At 37.6% G+C, this 24896-nt stretch overlaps 3 protein-coding genes and 1 pseudogene across 11 annotated transcripts in view; 3 read left to right on the forward strand and 1 right to left on the reverse strand.

The window, feature by feature from the left end:
• LOC146488159 (uncharacterized) overlaps positions 1 to 24896 on the forward strand; it is a 538028-nt gene that overhangs the window by 429079 nt on the left and 84053 nt on the right. For all 7 annotated transcript variants that reach the window (XM_085121821.1, XM_085121804.1, XM_085121849.1 and 4 more), the window contains 2 exons: positions 2655 to 2816; positions 2927 to 3004. In XM_085121821.1, the coding sequence (XP_084977947.1) occupies positions 2655 to 2816; positions 2927 to 3004 (240 nt within the window). The remainder of the gene's footprint in view (positions 1 to 2654; positions 2817 to 2926; positions 3005 to 24896) is intronic.
• LOC146488171 (uncharacterized) overlaps positions 1 to 24896 on the reverse strand; it is a 286546-nt gene that overhangs the window by 163491 nt on the left and 98159 nt on the right. The gene's annotated exons all lie outside the window — the stretch shown is intronic.
• The window catches only part of LOC146488176 (uncharacterized), a 119134-nt gene that overhangs the window by 61477 nt on the left and 32761 nt on the right, over positions 1 to 24896 (forward strand). Inside the window, exon 2 of the mRNA XM_085121928.1 lies at positions 2927 to 3004. The gene's annotated coding sequence lies outside the window, so the exon portion shown is untranslated. The remainder of the gene's footprint in view (positions 1 to 2926; positions 3005 to 24896) is intronic.
• Positions 10823 to 24195, forward strand: LOC146488180 (uncharacterized; annotated as a pseudogene).

The raw sequence follows: 24896 nt of genomic DNA on the forward strand, positions 1-24896 counted from the left end.
CGTTAAGGCAAACAAAGAGCTGCGCCAACTGGTTGAAGTTGTTGACCAAGACAGAATCAGAGCCTCGACCGCGAATCAGGGAGTTACCTTGCACTTTAAACCTCCAGCAGCGCCGCATTTGGTGGCGTACATAAATCAGTGATCAAGGCAGCAAAACGGGCTGTGCATGCAATTTTAGGCAACGCAGGCGTCACTGACGAAGAATTAATGACCGCATTTACCGGAGCAGAAGCGCTTTTGAATCCAAGACCTCTAACCTATCAGTCTGCAAGTCCCGATGATGATGTACCTATAACACCGAACCATTTCTTAATTGGTCAGATTGGTGGACAATTCGCCCCAGAGTCAGTGGACGAGACCACCTTCAGCCCAGAGAAAAGATGGATAGGAGTACAAGAATTAGTTAGACACTTCTGGCACAGATGGCTGCGAGAGTGGCTTCTAAAGCTAAATGTCAGGAGAAAGTGGACTGAAGTCAAGCAAGATCTTAATGTTAGGGATATAGTTTTAGTAATTTCACCCAACAAACCACTGATCGAAGTTTACCCTGGCCAAGCTGGGCATGTTAGAGTGGTGAAAGTTCAAGTTGGGAAGAACCACATCACAAGGCCTATTTCAAAGTTATGTCACTTGGAACTTACTTAAAAACGGTGTTGATTTAAGAGGCTTTGTTGTAGAACAATGATTGTATTATGAAAGGATTAGTGACAATCTCACTAAGAACATTTTTTTAGTTCCTCCTGTTACTGGGTTCAATGTTCGCTGATATGCTACGTCACATAAATGGGGAGGTATGGACAAAAGAAAGAATTCCAAGACCTCTTTCATTAGAAATTAAATTGTTTTGTTTTGCACGAGGGACGTGAAAAAATAATTGTCACGTATTGGCTATAAATTTCATGTTTTTTGCTCGGAACAGAACTTGTTGTTTTTCTCGAGTTGTACGAGATGGTTTTTTGGTATATTCGAAGTGGAGTTTGATGGGACAATAAATAAAAATGCTGTGCGTAGTGGGCTCTCGTGGACAAACATGTCTTTTCGTTCTCCTGTATTTCTCCAAAACGTCGTTATAATATAATGATGAGCTTTATTCACCCATCTTAAAAGAAATATACAATGGATTTAGATATAGTTGGACTTAAGTTAAAAAAATGCAATTCAATCATAAACAAAGGAGCCTAGCGACCTGCGCCATAAAAGAGTTTGCACGCCTTTGGATTCTAGACCTTGGTATTCCTACCGGGCCTGGTATCGATCTTAAATTATTAATCGGCTGTGTTAATCTCTTTGTTCTGTCCCAAAAGTAAATGAGGCGAAAGGAAAATAACGTACTGGTCCTTATTCTCCCCATCTTTTTTACAATCTTAACATGCACAAAAATATTTCTTACATAGAAAATTTTGTTGACTCGGCTTTTACCTTAAGCATTTACTGGTATAATGTGTAATTAACACAGACATTACAATTTAGGGTTTCAAAGGAATAGAGGCAGTTGATAAATAAAATCAACATAAAAATTGTTTGATATATAGGGTTTTTAGCCCGAACTCCCAGCATTCATGGCTCAGAGTCAAATCAAAGCTGCAACTGAAAATGACCTTACACCAGCTGGTGAGGAGACATTGGATTTTGATGACGACACTTTAAGAGGTGAGAAGAAATATTTGATTCTTTTTACCAGAATATTTCAATTAATATATAAAACCAACAAAATTCGAATATCTTTCCTTCGTATGGCTAACTAAGGCTGGAGCGACTCGTCCCAGTTCACAGCGTTTTGAAAGTACAATCGACTTCCCGATAACTCGAACCTTCAAGGGAAATTAAAAAAGGTTCGAGTTATCGGGAGTCGAGGGCAAATGACCGGAAATAGGAAAAAACGTTGTTTAATTCAAGTATTTCTATTCATACAAAGTCACATTTGAATCAAATTTAATTATAGAGAAATCGAGTGAAAATGGAACAATATTTCCAAATTGTAAGTCAGAACGTAACATAACGTGAATGAAAACAAACCAAAACAGCAGGAGAAGACTACGTAGGTACTGGGGACTTGAACTGGAATGGCACGTTTTGTTAGTGCAAAAAAAAAAAAAAAAAAAACAAAGAATACAAAGGCTGCTTTAAAATAAATTCTTTTTTGGACTGCAGTACTGTTTGTTTGACCTCTCACGCCTTGACAAACATAGTTTAAGTTATCGAGGGTAACATTATATAGAAAACAACCTCAAGAGAAAGGAAAGTTACTTCGAGTTGGCGGGAGGTTCGAGATAGCGAAGGTTCGAGTTATCGGGAGTCGACTGAATCCCGATAACTCGAACCTTCAAAGGAAACTGCAAAAGTTTCGAGTTATCGGGAGTTCGACGGAGTTATCGAGGGTAAAACTATATATAAGATGACCTGAAAGGAAAGGAAAATTGGTTCGAGTTAGCGCGAGGTTCGAGTTGGCGAGGGTTCGAGTTATCGGGAGTCGACTTTTCGAATTTATCCAAGGGTCAATTTAATAAAACTTTTACAATTGTACTAAACTGCGCCGTTCGTTTCTTACACAGGTGCACTAAAAGAAACTCAAAGAAAAGTATCGCTCACAAAGAAACTCCTTTGCGCTACAGGCTATCTACTAATACATTATCTTTTTAATTGCTTTATTTTAGCAATAGCAGAGGTTTACAAAAATGAGGGGAATGACAGTTACAGACAGAATGATTTCAACAACGCCATCTACTTCTACACGGAAGGAATTAAAGTAAACTGCAAGGATGAGGAACTGAAAGCCCAACTGTACAGCAACCGGGCAAACGCTTATTTTTGTTTGGGTGAGAAGTTTTTGTTAGCTTAAATTGGTTTATCAAAATATCAAAGGGTTCTTCAATCAAACCCCCATCAATATGCCAGCTTTCTCTTCTTATACTTTTTTCTTTCACAGGAAACTATACTGATTCCTTAACAGATGCAAAAGTTGCTTGTTCTTTAAAGCCATCTGATTTGAAAGTGATCGCCACAGGTACGAGTTACTTAAATACAATATTATGTAAACATTTAAAAGATAAGAATGCAAAAACGGTCAATATCACTAATTTTATTGGGACCGGGATAACTTTGCAGTGACATGTTTCGAATTCGCTACACAGCTAAAATGTCATCAGATTAGGGCCGGGATGGTCCATCTAATTTAAAAGGCGCCATTTTAAAACCGATACTGTTTAAATGAATGTTGCACACAAATTATTATGTGTTTTTACCTCAAATTCTACACTTCCCAATATTATGGGCCCGGTTTTTCAAAGCCTGATTAACCTAATCCGGATTAAAGTGAACTTTGACTCAACTTTAATTACTAATAAATGAAGTTTCTTCCAAAGATTTTTGTCTGTAAGTTGTGGCTTACGAGTTTCTTTCCCATTAGCTCAAAATTTATTTTGAAAAAACATTTTAACGAGCGTGATAAGAACCTTGGTTAATTTTTAATCGGGGATTAGCGTTAATCGGCTTTCTTCCAACCGGGTCATGATGAATGAGGCCATCACCTTTTCTCTCCATTTCCTGTCCCCTTGGGTTCAAAATTTAGGGTAAGTGGATCAGATTAAACAATTAGGTAAAAAGAGAAGGAAACCAGAAACCAGAAGGCACAGTAACCCAACCAAATTATCATCTGGAAACAAAAGTTGTTGTCACGAATGCAAACTAACTGGTTCTTTTGACCCGAGTTTGGCAAAAATAGCATTCATTCTAAATACCATAGATTTCTGCAAGCGTGATAAAACGTGACGTTTGTTGGAAAACTCCGAAAGAAGCGACCCTGATTCTCTACCAAGGCAGAACGCTTGGGTATTGACTACACCAATAAAAGTCAAATTTTGTGAAAAGTTACCGTATTACTTCCTTGAATTTATTTCAAATTGTTTCTGGATATTGATGGTCGGGATGGCAATAGGTTCACTTGCCTCTTGTTGAAACTCTGCTGTGAAGAACGTATTAAGAGGCCATGTGCCACTCGATCTTGGACTCAAATTAATTCCTTTATATTTCTACCACAAAAACTACTGTCCTTACTATTAAAATGCAGTTTTAAAGATCCAAAATCTACTTTTTCACCGCTACGCAGATTTTAATTGTGACAAAAATGTGTTTATTTTGAGGCCTTAGCAAATGTTTTTTTCAGCTACTAATGGTCTCGTCTGTCTTTTTTTTTTTTGCACTAAAAAAAAATACTCCACCAGTATTTTCACAATACGGACCTCACGCTAGTTCAATAACATATATATCCGCTGTGACTCCGGCGCTTATGGACAAACATTTGATTTACGTGGATTCCAACTGGTAGATACTAGTCTAAATTTTCATTTTAATCTGCAAACACGTGTTGCATTACTGTTTAAGGAGGATCGAAAGGGTTTCTGGCCTCATGCGCGCGCGTAACCCACGCACGCCAAAACTAAGGTGTACGCCGTACACATTCAGCTGAATGAATCGAAATGTCTATCAAATTAGCGCGCACAGAACTCCGGAAGTGGAAATGCAACTTAAAATCGCGCCAACCAAAAATAAAAGCTGCAGGAAACATTCAGTATGCCACTTCAAATAGAAATGTTTGGGAGAAATTTATCTAGTAGAAATTTGTGTAGGTGATGAAATGCCTTTTTTGAAATAACACAAGATCTACTGGATAACTTTTTGTCATATTTTCAAAGTAATTGGAGAATTTTGGATGCTTTCCAAGAAAGTAATAAAAACGGTAGCTCTCCGCTTTGTTGTTTGAGGTATTTTCAAAAAGTCCCTTTTTTAGAGCTGATATGTTGCCATGGTAACCGCAATGACGTCAGAACTTCACTTAAAGTGTTGCCCGACAACTGAGTTACAAAGATGTTTACAGTTTGTCCACAGGATCAGATGCATTTTTTTGTAATCTTTCATCATTTCACAAACACTACAACAATAAAAAACCCTTGCGAGCCTCATTAACAGGTAACGCGTCAAAAAAGGTCTCGTTCTTGCTAGCTCTTATGACGTGTTCCTCCACGTCTATGTACAACCGAAGCTCTGAAAACTAATCAATTGCAAACGGAGAACTGCCGCCTTCTTCGAGGCATAAGAATATCGACTCGTTGGACACAGCTTCTATTTTTTTCTTCACTTTTGCCTCACTCTATTGATATATTTATAAGACCTTTAAAATGCTTCACCCATAATGACTACCAAGAGATAAACTTTTGCGGGACCAAAATTATGATGATGTCTATTTCCCTTGCTATAAGATTCATAAATTGTGCAATAGTTAATATTTAAGATGACATTACGGAGGACTAAAGAAACCGTTATGGGCTCTTACAAAGCGGTCCCCCTTTAGATTAATATCAAATGTTATAAAAAATATTGAAAACTAAATGTTCAGATTATAAAATAGCAAATGTTCGTGTAAGGAGCAGTGAAAGTTGGTTCAGTAAGAGCAATGTTGATATTTCATAAGGATAGGAGGAATTTATTAATCTTTAAGAGACAGAACTCTTAGTGGATGAAGAAATGCTGTTTCAAATATCGATAATTTTATCTCTTAGAGAGTAAATACTATAATTTTTGCTGTTAAAGGTTTTCTGAAATTTCGTTGAATTCCTGCTATTATGGTTACAAACTTGGTTATTATTAATACAAAACTTGTCGAAGTAGGGAGAAAGAGCCTTGTTATTAAGACTATCAAAAAATCGTTTCTTTGATGGATGTTAAGCAGTCGCAATTTCTTAAATAGAGGGAGACATAACGCAGTGTATGCTGCAAAAGTTACAATTCTGAATACTTTCGTTTGCGGTTTGAATAATTTTGCGATATTACTGGATGGTTATTTACCCCATTAATATATTTTCATAATGGAGGCACGGTTAAATTAAACTATTATATAATAGTTTCAAGAGTGGTTGACTGGTCAGTTGATTAAAGGTTAACCATTCTTGGACTTGATCGAGCTTTCATTTACTATACACTTAAATTTGCCAATCCTTTTCTGAACAAAACAGGCTAGTATCATCGGCTAATAGAATAGGAGACAAGTTATTTATTCAATTCACAAGGTCGTTAATATGAATTAGAGAAAAGTAGGGGCCCAAAAGCAGATATCTCAGATGTCAGAGGTACTTCACGTCTGATAGGCATTTATATAAATCTTATTTGGTTGTATTTAATAGTTCGGTTCCTGTTTGTCAATTACAGAAGATTAGTTTCTTAAGAATATTGTATGATTTCCTGTATCCATGCAATCCCTTTGATAAGTCAACAAATATAACAACTGCGTTTTCATTTTCATCGACAGCCCTTGTTATTTTATCTGCAAGTTTAATTATCGCATGATTTGTTGAGTTTTACTTTTAAATCCATATTGATGATCAGTTATTCTTTTATCAACGTAGGTTTTTGTACACAAGCTTTTCAATTATTTTCGCAAAAATAATGGATGGATAGATAAAATCTTATAAAGAGAAATAGCGTTTTTATCTAATGATTTATTTATTTATTTATTTATTTTGACAATTTTTGTTTGCATACTGATATGAGATTTACCATACTGATCACTATTAACAACTATTGATGTTTTTTAGTGAACACTTTTTCTTATTTTTACTAACAAAACATTACTTTACATCACATACAATTTTACAAATTTTACACTGATTCCGTACAATAAGATCAAACTAGAAAGCAACTGCTAAAGATTCTTACTAAATTAAAAGAAAAAATATATATTTATATAAAGCAATTTTTAAGGAAGAAGAACTGCCCATCTAAGTCTAAAATTTGACAAACACTTATTAGCGACAGCAATCTGTTGTAGAGTCTGAATTTTATCGGAAAGTCGCAAAAGGAAGCTCTGGAAGCTCAGTACATCCCCGCCTTTGCTTGTACAGAAGATGTGGTATTTTGCTATGAGTATTGAGTAGTTTAAAGCCTGCCAATATGAAGAGTTTTCGAAAAAGCCTTTCTGTCATTTCTTTATTGATTTCCGGCCAGAAGAAGCGATAAAATTCAGCTGGAAATTCGTCAGTACCGGGAGTTTTTGCGACTTTAAAATCCTTAAGAGCGTTATAGCATTCTTCAGAGGTGATTTTGACCTTCACAGGATAGCCTTTCATCTTCGTTTAAAGGAGTAATGTTTTCTGAATTAAAGAAAGGGGAATTTTTTAACTTTTCAGTGTCTATGGTCTTGGTTTTTTTTAAAGAGATTCATAGAAGCATTTTTCTTTATCTAGAATGTTGAATTGATCTTCTGTGTACACGTTTTCAGCAATTTTTAGTCTTGTTATTGCCTTATTGGTGTAATTTCGTTTTTCGAGGGAATAGAAGTATTTTGTATTGCGCTCACCATCCTCGTGCCATCTCACTTTACTTCTGAGGATCGCATCTTTTGTCCTATATGTCATAATTTTTTTCAGACGAGATTTTTCTACTTGCAATTCATGTATGATGTTTTTGTTGTGTGGGTTTTCTTCACCTTGTCCTTGTAGCAAGTTTACCTTTTTCTGCAGAGAAATTTCTTCGTCTCTTAACATTTTCGCTTTCCTCTTCGAGTATTATACCGTAAATCCTCTCATTTCCATTTAAATTAAATCCCACTTTAAGCCTAAATCGGGTAAATCAACATACTTCGCCTTAAAACGTTGAAAATTTTCTCTTAAAGCTGCGATGTAAGTCTCGTCTGTGTGCAGTGAAGTATTAAATTTCCAAAAACCGGGACCTTTCTTCTGAGCTGACGCTTCTGATTGCAGGTGAATAGTTACAGCTGAATGGTCGCTTTCGGGAGCCCGTAAAATTTCACCGCTTCTTTGTCAAAGCGCAAAACTCTTTGGAAATTGAGAGGTAATCTAAGCGGCTTTGTATTTTTAAGGATTTATTTCTGCAAGTGAAACGAGATAGGTTAGGATTTGTACTTCGCCAAATGTCGCACAAGTTGTACGAATCACAAAGGCTTTCAATCTGTTTTATGACAGAAGCTTTTCTTGTGGTTGGGTTTCCACCGGTCTTATCTTTCTAGGAGAGTGGACAGTTAAAATCGCCACCAATTATTATACTCTCTACGGCAAACTCCTGTAATTGGTGGTTTAACTTTGTGAAGAAATTTACGTTATTAGCGTCATTTGGCGCGTAAACATTAACAAGAAAAAGAGGATTGTTGTCTCTTAGTAATTTCAAGATAATAAACCTCCCTCTTTGGTCAGAAATACACTTTTCTACCTTAAGATCTAAAGAGGGGTTGATTAGAATCATCACACCTTTACTATGGCTTCTTCCGTGGCTGAAAAACACCTTGCCTCCCCATTCATTTTCCCATGTGGATGTGCATAAATTAGTGCTGTAGTACTCCTGCAGGAATATGAAATCTTGTTTTTGTTTATGTAACCATCGAAAAAGCAAACGACGTTTAAGAGACTTGTTTAGACCTCTGACATTTAACGACAGGCATTTTAAATCCAGGGAATTAAAATCAACGATTTTTTCTGAAGGTGCGAGCAAAAGGCACGGGTGACGGAGAACGCAAAGCTTCCAAAGGCAATTTTTTGCGAGCAGTTTTTCCGGTAACTAAAGATTCAATTAAGCAATCGCATAAATAGGGAAACGATGAAAACACGAGTAGCAAGAATCTTATCATATTATAAAGTACAAAAAAAACATGAACATAAATAACAAAGCAACTTACATACAGACCAAGCCTCACAAACATATCAAACTACAATGAAACCTTGATCAGTGTCCGGGAATAGCGAAGGCGGGTTCCAGGTTAAAATCTGGAAAGAAGCAACCATAAATTTCTGTTGATGGAAATTAAGGGGCGATGGGACGAAAATCGTGTGGAATTTTGGTAACATTGAAAGCTTCTTTGTTGATGTAGAGGGTTTAGCGCCACATCCTTGTTCTTTTGCAACATACATGGCTTGAATCAAAGTTTTTCTCTCTTCTTGGATCGCTCTTGAATAATCTTTCGTAATGTAAGCATCTTGGTAACGTCGGGAATGCTTTAGACGGTTTTTAACGGCAAAAACCAAGTCTCTGTCTTCCCTCAAGGCGAACCTTGCAATGATGGCGCGAGGACGCGGCGAACTGTTGTTATCACTATTTCGCGACGGTGGTTTTCCGAAACGATGCACAGCATGAAATCTTATGTCTTGTGGGTTTATCTTTAGTTCGTTTTCGATTATATTGTAGACTATGTCAGAGCAATTTTCGTCAGCCTCTTCGGGAATGTTCATGAACCTTAAGTTTTTCTCTCCTTGTGTAATCTTCCAGGGCAACAAGACTTTTTTTGTGTTCTTTGTTGTGACGTTTTCAGTAGCGCAGTTTCTAGTGATTTATACACTAGCGTTACTAAAGCTATTTTTGGTTGGTCTGGGATTTTTCCAGTTGAAATGTTAAATTGAAAATATGGGACAATGGTATTGATATATGTGGGGCGACGTATTAATCTATTCATCCTTGCGAACAGATTCCTGTGTTACAGAGACATTCCCACTAATATAAAGTTTATCCTTAATTAGAGGAGTCCTGTGACCTTCTGCCTTAGCTTTTTTCATGACCGGGTAGAGAGATTTCCTTGCTTCTGCGATTTCTTTCGGAAACTGCTCTGCAATCCTGATTTTAGTTTTCTAAAGAACATTTACAGACCTCCTCATAAACTCCTTTTCTTGTTATCGGAGAAATTTCGCAACAATAGGTCGAGGTTTTCTATAATCTTTCCTTTTTCCAATCTTGTGGACTCTTTCAATTTTAGATGTCCTGCTCAAGTGTATTGATAATGATTTCCGTCGGATTTCAATTTTAAACAGGTAGTCTTTATTAAATAGAAATTGGTTTATACTTTCATAAAACGTGTAAGTTAAAAATAATCAATTATGGTAAAAGAACTATAGCTGGGCCAATTACAGAGCCTTACGGTACACCGGCCAGGACTGGGAGGTGAGATGATTACTCTCTTTTTATGAAAAAGTCTTTGATACACAACAGTATATCACCTCTGATCGATTTGAACCTTAAAGCTGCAATCTTGAAATTCTTGTAAATGAAGTAAAATTCTCCACTTCTCGCTGCTTATAGAACATAAGCATCTTATTATAAGTCCGAAGAAGGTTGCCCTTTGGTTAGATCAAAGTTCCAAACTTTTTGTCTGTTCAGATAAAGAAGCTGTAAAGTTGAATTGCCACTACCTTTGCCTGCGACATCGAAATTGTATTCAAATTTGTCGCACATCTTTCGTAGGCTAATTGACCATAACAATTCTTTTAGAAAAGAATAAGAAAGAAATCTGGGATCGAAAAACATTGAATGGTTATCTTCAGTCAGTCTGGTTAGTTTAAAGGGTAGTTTCCATATGATCGCAGACGATCGTAGATCGCAGATCGCAAACAATCGCAGACGATCGCAAAAAAGGCTGTTTCCATACGGTCGCAAAGATCGCAGAGCCGACCGTAGCCATACGTTTTGGTCAGCAGAAATGACAAATATACACGCGCGTGTAGCAAACAACATCGCGAACGTGGAAGAGCGGAGATTTTGCCGCAAGCAAATTTACCTCTTCTTTTTGTCATAAAGCAACGTCGTCGTCAGCTCCAAAACCGTCGAAAACATCGGTTTTGGATTCTATAACGACCGTACGCAGTTCTTTTGTTGCGAAATTTGGCCCCCGCTTCCCCGGCCGATAAATTCAACTTCTGCTCGATTTTGTCCAAAAAATTGGCCTTTTTGTTCTTGTCTTTAAAATCTTTGCTGTTGCGATGGTAAACACATTTCGACACATTCATTGACATTCATAACGTGCAACTTCCTCCTTAATTTCCTCGTTACTAACATGTTCAATCTCAGCCATGATGACAAGAAAGTGAGTGTTGCTACGTAGACCGTTCCTACAATCGAACACACGAGCGTTGAACTTTCACACGTGAAAATAACAATACATGTTATCGTCACACGTTAAAAGATTGCCATTGCTATGGTTACATAATAAATCGTGCTTTTGCCATGATTTGGTATTTCATATGGTATTACATTATAATAAACGGAACATTACATGGCCGCTTTGAGATACGAAATTTCTCTTCTCGTCTTGAAAAATACTTCACTTGTTCGCTGCGCTCACTCGAGAAATATTTTCAACATTCGAAGAGAAATTTCGTATCTCTGCGAGGCCATGTTATATCCTCTTTAAGTTCATTGGGTTATTTCACAATAACTTCGGGGCTTTGTCCTTGGACCTAAATTTTCGTGGTTATCATCATCCCGTGTCCGCACGTATGCCGAATTTTCAAAATCTTGCAATTTTCTTTTTAAAAAAAAAATACCTTGGAACATTAAAATATAATTTACGAAAATAGTAAATCCAAGGGTATTTACAGACGATAAACTCGTACTCTGATCTCAGTCGGTTCGTTGATGTCGAAATGTGAGATCTGGTAAAGTTCGATAGAAGGCCATTTCTGGTTGGTTAATGGAAGAAGGAATGCCTCAATCTCTCGGTGATTGTCCCTTCCTTCATTGTTCGGCTTTCGTCTTCGCGCCTTTTCGTGTCCAATTTTTTTTTTTTTCGCACAGTTCGGAGAAAAACATGGAAACTTGTAAAAATGGACACTCCGAGAAAATTATCTTTTGATATTTTAGGTAGGTGCCGTTTGTGCGGAGAGAGATCAATAACAAAGTTTCAAATCTTCTCTGAGAAGGGAAATCTTTCCAGTTGAAGAAAATTATATGGGAGGTTTGTAAAGTTCAAGTGGAAGAAAGTGACGAACTTCTAAGGTTTTGCTGCAGATTGTGTCACGACAAACTATTACGGTTAAACAAAAACATCGAAGCATTTGCAGAGGTTTGCAGAAAAACACAGAAGGAATTAGAAGCAGAACTAAGAAAAAAAACGAGCGCCTGTAAGTTCTAAAAAACCATGTGAACGAGTGTTCCTGAAAACAGCGACTTCAGCCATTGAAAAGAGTTCAACATCCATGGGCAAACAGCCTTGTCAAATTACACCTCCAACACAATGGATACTGTCGGGGGGGGGGGGGGAAGAAAAGGAGGTAGGACATGCTTTAATTCTTTGTATTTCTTACACATAATGTGATTCAATTTAACAAAGATCTGATCACAATTTCATTATATTTTTAAGAATTCAAATGGACTCGTGCGAGCATCAAAAATACCAATTCCTGTGAAAGGCTTTATTTTGTGGAAAGACCCTGAGTGCAGGTATTAAATTATATCACGCCAATTAGAACACAGTATATTTATAAAAAAGGAAAGGGCTGAAAGCGATAATAGCTTTCAGATACAAGATAACACCTAAACTATATTATTATTTTGTATGGACACTGCAAGAGAATGAAAACGGGTTCAGGCTTTCTTTGACAGCAGCCAACGGTTCAAACTCCAAAATTCCACAACCAGTTAAGGGTTTTTCCTTAGAGTGAACTGGACATAATTAAACCCCAAGGTAAATACTAAGTACAGTCAACTATCTCATAGCGACCACTTCTCGTAAGCGACCACCTCCCGTAAGCGACCACTTTGTAAACAACCGTTTTATTTCTCAGTTAAATACTGTTTCAAGAGCTCTCTCGTAAACGACCACCACTCAAATTTCTTAAGAGCGCCTGTCCGCAAAAATCAAATATATCGCAGCAAGGGTCGAAAATTCGATTTCTTTCATATTTTTTAATGTTTGATAGGCTAGGATATAACTAAAATCACTGTGTAGTTTTTTCGGTGTAATATCCTTTTATTTCAAAGAAAAATGCAAATAACGAAAATCCGTTAAAATCGTCATTTGAGGCGCTAAATTATTACACGGGTTTGAGAGCCTCGCGTGCAAAAACAAATCTTTCTACCAACTTTAAAACACTCAAATCTTTTTTTTACAATCTCGAAATATCTGTCGGAATGATTTTGGGAAATATTGCATGGCGAGCCGCACGCCTTAGCAACCGATTTTGCCATCCAAATTTTTCCTCGATCGCTACAGGAGGCCTATTGTTTACGGAAGTGCTGTTGACAGTTTAAAACCACATTTTCGTGCAATACGAGCCCCAGTAAATTGTAAAATGTTTACAGCAATCAACATTCACTCACTGCGTGCAGTCGAATAATTCCGGTTCAGTCAAAAACCTCCAGACAATTCAAAAATCCGGAGAACAATAAAGTTATCGTCGATGTGCAGCGAGTATTAAACACGGCAAAGCAAAGGCGACACACCCGATTGCTCAGTCGTCCTTATCAGGCGACTCACCGAGATAAGAACGGCCGAGTTCAAAATCTCTGTGAAGAAATTTCTAATATTATTATCAGAGTTTAATAGCTCACGAAGCAAAGGCGACGCACCCGATTGCTTATTGTTCTCAGGCGACACACCCGAGAGAACAACTGTGACCTAACTATGTCTTTTACCTCTACATAACAAAACCGTGAATATTTAGCCGGTATTTTTGGACACTTTTGTCGCACTCAGCGTGGTGAACATTGACTGCCAGTATCTATTTTGGTCTTACCGTCTGAAATACTAACACGGTCCCCCAACAATAATATCATTATAAAAGGCATTTTAAATATACATTTTGTGTTGACTCTGATTCTAAGAGTTCCTACACACGTGGAAAATGGAAGCTGGTAATCGACGCCGTTACACTTTTTTCCCAAATCACGAAATCGCGAGTCCTGATCAAATATATAACGTACATAAAAATCGCACTTACCTTTGCGGATGTATGGAGGTTGACGATTGACTTTATTAATCATTCAGTTGTTGGAAAATGATGCAGAAAATTAGCTTGCCGAAAAATATACTATAAATTTGCATCGTAGAGACGATGGGCGAACAAATCATTGAGTATGGTTCGTCGATTTAGGACCATTTAGCGCGCCAATTAGATTGGCGGGAAAACGAAAACCTTTAGTAAAAATTGTCATTTTTCCGTTTCCGACGTCAGGCTTCTGGACAGATCGAAGGAGTTTTCGTTTCCAGTTAACTGTGCGTTTCCACAAAAGCCAAGCTTTCTAGTCACAAAGACTTCATTGCATTGCGGCAAGCTCGATCTAGACATTACACGCGACTGAAATTGATTCTTTACTGTATTGTTGATAGATTGCCCCTTTCGAACTCGGGAATTTAATTTTAACACCTCTACGCGGCTCCTCATGGTTGTTCTGCGTATACGTAATAATTTAATTTCGAAGGCATACAATTCACTGCAGTAAAAGTACTTCGTGAATAAAACTAATTTTCAGCATGTGCGAAACCTTCAAATCGATTAAGCATCTGGTGATTGGATGTTAGAAGGATGGTCTATAGATTCCTGTAAACATTTCTTTGGGCAAATGCCGGACGCGAGAGCCTTACAAAGTCCGTAGAAAATTCAAATATTTGACCCTCCGCGGTAAACTTTGAAGTTGCGAGTCAGACATAAATTTTAGTCCGTGCACATATCTTGACCCATACTCGGAAAGATAAGGACATAGAAAACATTTCGAAATATTCTTACCTTATAATGACCTATAATATGCTGTAAAAAAAAAAAAAACAGGTCCAAAGGCCATTTTAGCACGATTCTCTGGTCGCTCGTCGTATAAGTTTGAGCTCACGGCTCGTTTCTATCGAATTGTCAACGTATTCAGTAGTCGAATATATACAAAATATTAATCTTTGATCAACTTTCGGCCCATTTCATCAATACTGCATCTTCTTCGACGGCTTAGTGATTTGTGAAGTATTGCTTGGTTTACAGTGCATGCACGAGAATACTACATCTGATCGCTGCTAGAATGACAAAAAATGATGTCGGGGCTTACAGCATGCAGCAGTTTGGTCGTCACGCAATGCAATGTCATGGACATTTTAAGGAGGGGGGGGAGGGAAAGGGGGGATGGAGGAGGGTTAAAATGCTTGATTGTGCATACCCAAGGCGATAACAACAACAACAACAACAATTAGTGATACTTTTAGTTACGTTCTTTTTCACTTGCTAAAATCCAGATAATTTATTTATTCGCGATTCGATTGCACGCGCGGGCTGGGTTGTTAGGAGCATTGGCTGGGGAGGGGGGGGGGGTGGGACAAAAAATTTTACAAAACAAAATGAATACTAACTGATGAAGATGACCACATCCTTAGCTACCGTGTAGCAAGAAAATTTTGCACGAGTTTTTTTTTTTTTGCGGATTGGCGAGTTTTTGTGGTTTGCGGGAACAAATATTTGCGGTTCGAGATGACTGAAATTTTTGCGATGTTCTGTTCAAGTAGCAGAGCATTTAAGTGGAAGAAACCTTAATATTTTTAACTTTTATTGTACGGTATGTTGAGTCACAGTTCACTCTACTTACATATTAGAGACATATCACTGTAATACCTTACTGCGTAAAGGGACTGAACAACAACAAAACAAAACAAAAAGCCTACCTGGCCTAAGATGCACAACCAAACACTATATTATTTTTTCTTGTTCAGTTGAAGTTTGTTGAAATAACTTCTGTGCAGGCCGCCGCAGAAGCGCCACTAGAGCATGGTTGGTCTGTTTAAGTCCAATTTATATCGCCCCAGTGGCGCAGATCTATTAAAAGTGGAGATTTTAATTTGACTGAAGGGAGTTTATTTGCGACGTTTTATTTTGCCGGTGTTTATTTCTGCGGGAACTAATATTTGCGGGTCGGGGTCAATCCGCAAAATCCGCAAAAATTAGAACCCGCAAAATTTTCATGCTACACGGTAGTTCTGTCTATTTTTTAACACAATAGATCGTATGAAACGAAAAACAAAGAGAAAGGTCATGTCCAGTGTTTTTTTTCTCACGCAAAATAATGCCCCCAATTTTTGCATTTTCTGTGTAAACCGGGCTGATAAATAGCAATGAACAAACGCACCCCTACGAAAAATAGTGCCTTTCTATTTTTTTTCAGAGTGTGTGGAATCCTAAGAGAATATTGAATCACCCATTTTTTTCGTCCTGCCGTAAATCTGGGTGACCTGTGGCTTAGGGTGGTCTGGCGGTGTGATTCATCTCAGTGTACGTTACTTCCTTGGGGGTGTTGCTTTTCAAATACTATCAAGTTAAATTAATTTAATGATGTCTAAATCCGGCAATAAATAATTTAAAATTATTAGTAAAATTTTAAAATAAAATCATTAAAACAAATTCAGTCGAATCTATGGCTATGGCTATAGCCATTCGGCTTGTGAAAGAATCGCCAAATTTAATTTTGTGGCTTCTAAGTAAATAAACCCGGGTGTTAGTAACTTGGCGCCGTTTGTTTGCTTAGAGGCGGGGAACATATTGCAACATTATTTGGGCGAGCACGTATCCCACTAGATTAAAGCCTATCCTCAGGATACAGAAAAAACTTATCAGGATTATAACCTTCGCCAATTATAGAGAAAAATCTGGACCACTGTTCAAGTCATTGAAAATACTGAAGATCTTTGAATTAAATACGTACCTGACGGCAGTTTTCATGTATTCATATAACCATGACCATGACAAATTACCAGCATTCTTTGATAACTTTTTTCAAACTAATGAAAGTATACATTCCTATAATACGCGATCTTCGTCAAAGGTACATATCGAATTTAGAACCAATTATGGCAAATGTTCTATAAAGTTTAAGGGAGCAATTACATGGAACAGCCTTCCCATTGAAATTACAAACATAAGTGCGTTTAATACATTCAAAACCAAACTTAAAGAGTATGTTCAAGATCATCTCTCACAATCGTTTTTGTTTACCATAAGTAATATGTTAGTCAAGAAATAGTTTTCCAATTAGTAATATATTAATGTAAAACAAGAAGTCCGCCTTCTGTTATTAACTGATTTACATATCTATTTAAACAAGACGCATATGTGCGTGAACTTGGGCTTCATTCCTGGCATATCAAGCTGTAAACGCCAGAAAGTTGACATGATAAAATCTCAGTTGTCATTTGTCGATTGTTTTACAGCATAGTACAAGCAAGTATATTGTAAGCAATGTATATTCCTGGTCTAAATTGTGCCCTCTGTCCGTTTTTTACGCCCAGTCTGTAGACTGCGTTTTACACTCACCGTTTAAGTAATAAATTTTAGAATCTAATACAGGTTCTGACAGTAAAATCTGAGCTTTCAACCTATCTGTGCATCTATCTGGCCAACAGGATTTAGCAATGTGGGCAGGGATATCTTGTGTTGGCTTCATCCCCCCCTCGCAAAAGTTTTTGTTTTTTAAAATAAGGGAATTCTGATTGAAATTGGTGTTTCGTGGGAATTTCTTTTTGTCAGTATCTCTCACCCATTAATCGATGAAATTTGTCCTCGCGTCACATCGGCGAAATTTGATCCGTCTCCAGTGCATGCGTTTGTTTACGCAAGATTACGCAGTTGTCACGTTTTGGCAATTAAAATAGAGAGAAAAACAGACAGAATGCTTTCCTAAAGGAAAAATTTATTCAGAAAAGTCTTTGTTTACGCCTAAGAAAGAAACGCTTATAGTTCTAAATGCAAGACGAGAGACGCGAAAGCGATTTGAAGGAACTATCAGTCCATTTCGAAGCGAATTTATCAACCCGTGCGTGGCACGTTTTTCAAATTTTCGCTAAAACTGTTCAGAATATAAAGAATCGGTCAATTAGAATAGTATTTCAGTACAAATTCACGATCAAACCTGTAATTTTGCAGCCGTTGAATTCCCAGAAGTACTAAACATTTTGTAGAAAGTCCGTGGCCTGAATAAGGATTTGAGATGTCCGCGCTCCGCTAACTCGTCGCCTGGATAAAACAACAATTTGTACTCGAAGCACAGTTTCTTCGCCGTTATTTCTCAGATTTCCGCTATCGAAACTGTTGAGTATTCCTAAGTAGTTCTTCTTTCGATGTACCATTTCGAAAAGTTGTGTTTTCCTTCGGAAAACGCGAAAATCGTCGACTAAAAAATGGCCGACCCATGCAAACCCATGCAGCGACAAGATTACCTGCGCATGCGTTTTAAGGCCCAGACGGCGATTTGTGACTGAATTAGGAAGACAAAAACAAAAAAAAAAAAACGAAGGGCAATTTTCAACTTGGTCTCCCTTTGGGAAGCCCAAGTAATAAATTTAAGCGGGGATCTTTTAAAAAGCTCAACAGAGCTTGCTGGATCTCCTGCCTTTTGATGTAACAGCTTATTTTGGAACAAAGTGATAAATAAAGGCACTTCTTCTGGGAAAAAAAAACGAGTGAATATCATAGTCAAGTTGAGTTTATTACACTGAAAATGGAGGGGTGTTTTTAACTCAAGCACCAAACGTGCCTGAATGCTACCTGAAGGAAATTATGGTGTTACGTGTCGCGCGTAGGCCAAAACATCATCCGTTCCGAGAGCACTCCTGTCAGAAGCCCCATCCGTAAGGATAGATTTTATTATTATTTTTCAACTGAAAGATTGGAACATCTTTTTGTGAGGGATGGGGGGCGGGGAGGTAGGGTGCTTACTTGTTTTCAATATTAGAGAAATGCAGGACAAGAGTACGTATGAAATTTGAAGTCGAAACCATCGGTTTCCAGTATGTAGCTAGTTTGTTTGGTTGTTTGTTTGTTTCTTTTAATTAGGCAAGGAAAGAAAGGTATAGGGCTGGTTCTCTATCAATCTCCTCCCACGTGCTTCCCCACCCCACTGAATTTTAGTATGGGAAAAAGAAGGTAACTAAAGGTATCACTATCTTAATTGTTGTTGCCTTGGGTATGCACATGTTCAGTAATCAAGTTTTTTCGCATTTTAACCCTCCCCCCTCCCCCCGCCAAAAAAAAATGTCCATGACATTGCATTGCGTGACGACCAAACGGCTGCATGCTGTAAGCGCCGACATCATCATTTTTTGTCATTCTAGCAGCGATCAGATGTAATGTTCTCGTGCATGCACTGTAAACCAAGCAATACTTCACAAATCACTAAGCCGTCGAAGAAGATGCAGTATTGATGAAATGGGCCGAAAGTTGATCAAAGATTTGTATATATTCGACTACTGAATACGTTGACAATTCGATAGAAACGAGCTCAAACTTATACGACGAGCGACCAGAGAATCGTGCTAAAATGGCCTTTGGACCTGTTTTTTTTTTTTACAGCATATTATAGGTCATTATAAGGTAAGAATATTTCGAAATGTTTTCTATGTCCTTATCTAACCGAGTATGGGTCAAGATATGTGCACGGACTAAAATTTGTCTGACTCGCAACTTCAAAGTTTACCGCGGAGGGTCAAATATTTGAATTTTCTACGGACTTTGTAAGGCTCTCGCGTCCGGCTCTTAATCATTTGCCCAAAGAAATGTTTACAGGAATCTATAGACCATCCTTCTAACATCCAATCACCAGATGCTTAATCGATTTGAAGGTTTCGCACATGCTGAAAATTAGTTTTATTCACGAAGTACTTTTACTGCAGTGAATTGTATGCCTTCGAAATTAAATTATTACGTATACGCAGAACAACGCAATATTTCCCAAAATCATTCCGACAGATATTTAGAGATTGTAAAAAAATAGATTTGAGTGTTTTAAAGTTGGTAGAAAGATTTGTTTTTGCACGCGAGGCTCTCAAACCCGTGTAATAATTTAGCGCCTCAAATGACGATTTTAACGGATTTTCGTTATTTGCATTTTTCTTTGAAATAAAAGGATATTACACCGAAAAAACTACACAGTGATTTTAGTTATATCCTAGCCTATCAAACATTAAAATATGAAAGAAATCGAATTTTTCACCCTTGCCGCGAAATTTAGAATTTTGTCTGATTTTTACAGACAGGCGCCGCGACCACTTTTTAGGCCGGAAATTACACATACTCGTTTGTTCGTTTGTTTTCTGTTTCCGGTAAGTGACCACTCAACATAATCAGGTATGATCGTTACTAAATCATTTCTCAGAAGCGACAAAAGTTCAATTTTTAATGACGCTAACCCGGACTGCTCACAGACAGTTTACAGACAAAGAAGATGGCTATAATTAGATCTGTAGGTAAACATAATTTTTTTGCAGTGTTCTGTTCCAAAATTTTATACAAAGTTTCATCAAAAGAATGAATAGACGTGAAAAAATATGTAATTAATTAATCAATCCAGTGTATTAGGCTTATTTTGTTGATCTTTCCCATAAGCGACCACCTCCCGTAAGCGACCATTTTTTCCTGCCCCAAGGGTGGTCGCTTACGAAAGATTAACTGTAATGCTTTATATGAGGGCTTAAGTATTCTGTATTTTTAACAACATAGCTAGATATTTAGCCAGTAAATCTGGAAACAGACTGTCTCCTTGAAGTACAATTACAACCTCGCCCCTCTATTGAGAGTACAAGAGTTGACAGTGTTAGGCCTGTTCCAAACGTTGCGTTACTGCCGTGCCGAACTAAATTCAAGAATTTAATTCTAGTTAAACACGGCAGTAGCACGACGTTTGAAACCATTTCGGCACGAGTGTTTAGCACGGTAGTAGCACGGCAGTAGCGTGACTTGGTTTCAAACGGTGTGCTATTGCCGTGCCGATAACTAAATTCATAAATTATTAGTCGGGCCGTAAGGCGGCGCGAGTTAAGTTTTTTCTCTCTTTTTGTAGCTCGGGTGGCACGAAATACGTTTTCGGTCGCGTTGTCAAATTCTTTGAATTTTTTGGGGGGTCGCGATGGTCCGGAACCCATTTTTAGACACGGTATGCCCTTTAGGGCATCCCACGTAATTATAACTCGGCACCTCACGGCCGGACTACAAAGAACGCGACCGACAACGTAACTCATGACACGAAGTCTTATCCGTTAATCGATAGATACAGAATGATAGTTAAGCAATAAGTAACCACCAGATAAAATTGCATTATTTGCAGTACGAGTAAAATACAGAGGAAAACATTTGTTAAGTAGAATACCTTGTGCTTCATACCGGGATGCGTTAATTCCCTGGCTTTAATCCTTACGTTTCCACCTTTGATTTGGAGACAGAGATCATTTGTGCATTGATTATGTTTCAGTACGAACCGAGAGTCATATAAATATCTGTATGACCCCGAGCATTGATGACGCTAACAGCAATTTCCGGTATGATCGTTGTGCATATGAAGGCCACATTCAATTAAAAGTGTTCTACGCTTTCCGGATATTTACAGGTTTGGACAGAAATGATTTAAAGTAGACATTAAAAATTTCAATAATAATAATAATAATAATAATAATAATAATAATAATAATAATAATAATAATAATAATAATAATAACAATAATATTTAATGAGGGGGTCCAACTCGCCAAGGCGGTTTTCACATAAAAGATACAGTCTTAATATTTTTAGTCATTTGACCCGGGGTCACATGAACAGACGCGAAGAAAGTTAATCTGTTTCTGTGTCTATTTTTATAGTGTCTTTTGTGCATGACAAATGTCGTTTTTCCCTGTATTTCATTCTGACTGCAAGAAAGGCAATTCTATCTGGTGGTTACTTATTGCCTCGCTATATCTCTTTATCTATCGATTTGGGGGGAATTAACGATGCTGGAGGTTATCACTGCCAAACGATTGTAAACTTACGCACCACGCAGTCAAATATGGCTCGAGTATAAGCTGAAAACAGCTTCTTGTTTTAACGTAGTTTAGGTCAATTTGCTCGTTCTACGCATTCCTATATTTTAGAATTTGGAGCGACTGAACTAAATTCGACGTTTAAAACCGCTGCCATGCCACTGCCGGGTCAAACTGATATAAGTACGGCACGGCAGTAGCACAACGTTTGGAACAGCCCTTTATAGGGACAATGACACGTTTTTTTTTTGTTTTTGTTTTTGTTTTTTTTTTTCTTTTTCTTAAAAGGTGATTTGCCTGAAGGAAGAACAAAGCATTTTCAGTTTTACTGATTCTTCCAAGATACAAAGGAATAACTTAAAGAAAATATACTTTTTTTTTCAAGTTTCAGTCCATTTCTGGTGGGCATCTGAGGGGAATAATAGTCTCAGTATGGTAGTTGTGAACAAAATTGGGTCATTATAAGAGGGGAGAGAAGCCATCTGTTTTTAAAGGCCAAACATACAATACATTGAAAACCTTTTCTAGGTTAAAGATTCTCGAAGAAGGTCAAGAGACATTCTTGAAACATTGTTGCCACATGTGCACCTTCACATCGGGAGCAACTCAACAAATTAAAGAAGGGAGAAACCAGGGTTCCAGCTATTAGTCTAGCTTATGTGTCGGTGATACACTAAGCTAACCACAACTTAGTCTTGTTTAAAGAATGAACAACCTGATTTTATGTCATAGGCATGGAGATAAGATGGTATGGCTCTTTTACAGTGCTTTTTTACCCCAGTGGGGGAACTCCCATTTCTAAGCTATTTTGTTCTGGGCTTTAGAATAGGGTATGGTTTTTCAGGTTCTCCATTCCTTAAATAGGGAATATGTTTTGCCCCTTTTTTGGTATGGTGATCCCAGTGTACTCCATAAAAGGGGGTTCCCTTGATGCTTAACTCCTATGTTACAGAAAAGAATTAACGACCTTATCACACAGTTCTAAGTAGGGTGACAGTGACCTCTAAGTAGGGTCAGTGTTTTAAAAACCTTTTAGAGACCTTTTCTAAATTGACTGGAGTTACATCATGGATATACAGATAAGATCATGGTAACTGGTACCAAACTTTAAGAGCACACTGGGATAAGTTATTTCCCAGAGGAGTCAATGGGGGCCTCAAGAATTGAAATCCTAATAATAAACACTTATTGCGTAGTCCAAATCAGTTGTAAATTAAGGACTTGTTTTATATTCATTGGGATATATTATGTTGAGATACATTTCAACTTAATCTCAAATCCCGATCTTGAGTATAAATATTATTGTCCACTGTAGTTCCAAGGTAATTAAGTAAAGAGTTAAGAGATTTTCACAAATCACTTCAACTATGTTGCTAAGGGAGTTCTGTGATGAAAGAACTAAAAATTCTGATTGTCCAGCCTAAGAGAACATTAGAGGATGTAACAACAGTTGTATTTTACACATTACAACTCTGCACATTTCTGTTTTGTTTTGTCTTTTTTTTTTTTTTGACATATTTCAGAGTTATGAACGTTTCGAAAAAGAAGGGGTATGCTTGTCACACACTTCCATGATCAATCTACTGGATTTGACGCGGGGGCATTTCCATGACAAGATTGTTGAACTTGTCAAAAAGGGAAAGACATTCTACACTGTTAATGATGATTTGAACTGCAAAACAACAATGAAGAATCAAAGAAACAAGCAGTACAACTGATTTGCAAGCATTGTTGTTGGACAATGTTGTTGGACAATGTCAAGTCACTTTGTGATATCCAGAACTTTTGAAATGAGAGTTACCTCCTCACCCCAGAAGAAATCAAGAAACTTCAGTCAGATTTCAAATTTCTTGTGGAGAGGGTCTTTCTAGACTTCTTGAAGCAACCTCAATTTGCAGCAGTCAAGAAAATCGTACCACAGCACAATCTTATCCGGTAAATTAAGGAAATGAGCTCAAAGTCAGAAGTGTTTCCACTTTCATTTTATTTTAAAGATGAGAAAAATATTCAGGTGTGTTAGAGATCTTGGGAAGCCATGAAACCACATTTGACACCTTTTTTAGAGCTGCTAGTGAAAATGAAGCCCTAGAAAGAGAGACCTGCATCCCAGCTAACTTCAACTGTCCATCTGGTGGTGATCAATTGACGAGAGTGCGATTTACTTCTGGGCGTAAACTGAGGGCTGGAGCTCACACTTCTAAGGACCGACTCGAAGGTACTCAGCCTGATGTAAAAGAGCTGTTCCATACATAACAAGCATTCTTAACTGTAAGTATACCACCAAAACATAATTTTGTATATGATGCCTTATATCATACAATGTGGGTGACAGGAAAACTATTAAGTCTAGTCACTATCATATAACTTCAGATACTTTACAAATTCCTTTTGTAGTTGTACCTGTCATTATACTGTTTTCAAGAGCCAAGATGGCGGCAACGCCAACAAGCAAAGAACACGAGGTCGGAAAAGAGTTTAACGTTCCCCTTGATGGTGTCTTGAAACAAATCGTCGATTCAATCCAATCTGTGGGCGACAGATTGGAGAACAAAATAGAGCGACTCCAGACAGATATGGATTTGCTTTCGCCACGAAATAAAAGAGAACTTGGATGGTCTGAAAGCTACCATCAACAGCATTGCAAAGTCTCTGGAGCAAGCTTGGGAGCATATTGAAGATCATGCCGCCGAGCTGAAGACGTCAAAGACGTCAAAGACTCTCAACAAAAAGAAATTGACGAGCTGAAGTCTGAATTACAGAAAAAAAACGCAGCTTCTAAATGTGGAAAAAGAAAACAACATTGCTTTAGAGAACTACACACGTCGCGAAAACTTGAAATTTATGAATCTACCAGAGGATCGCGGAGAAGATTGCAAAGGAATGATTATTAATCTAATACAAAACGACCTGAAAATAGATAACACTAATGTCAGACTCCATGGGGTTCACAGAGTAGGAAAGCCTGCAGTCGGAATAACGCGGCCAATTATTGCGAGATTTATGTGTTGCGAAGACAGGGACTTGGTATGGTCAAGGAAGAAAGATCTGAAAAATTCCACAACATATCAGGATGCTTACATTACGCAGGACTATGCAAAATCCATTCAGCAGGAACGTCGCACTTTGATCAAAGCAATGAAAAAAGCCAGGGAACTCGGATTTGATTCTAAAGTTATTGATCGGCATCTTGTTGTAAGCGAAGAAAGATTTACCTTCGGAACCATACCGGAGCACTTAAAAGAGAGCCCAATGGAGACTTAAACCACAACGTAAGTCAATTTCTGCCTCTTGGAACTATGCTTTTACCCAAAAGCTTTATTCCTCGCTTTTTTCTCTTGAAATGTTCAATCTACAATTACCTTTATCAACAAAAAGA

Source organism: Pavona decussata, unplaced genomic scaffold (genome assembly GCF_977016875.1).
Source record: "Pavona decussata unplaced genomic scaffold, jaPavDecu1.1 SCAFFOLD_11, whole genome shotgun sequence".
Lineage (NCBI taxonomy): Eukaryota > Metazoa > Cnidaria > Anthozoa > Scleractinia > Agariciidae > Pavona > Pavona decussata.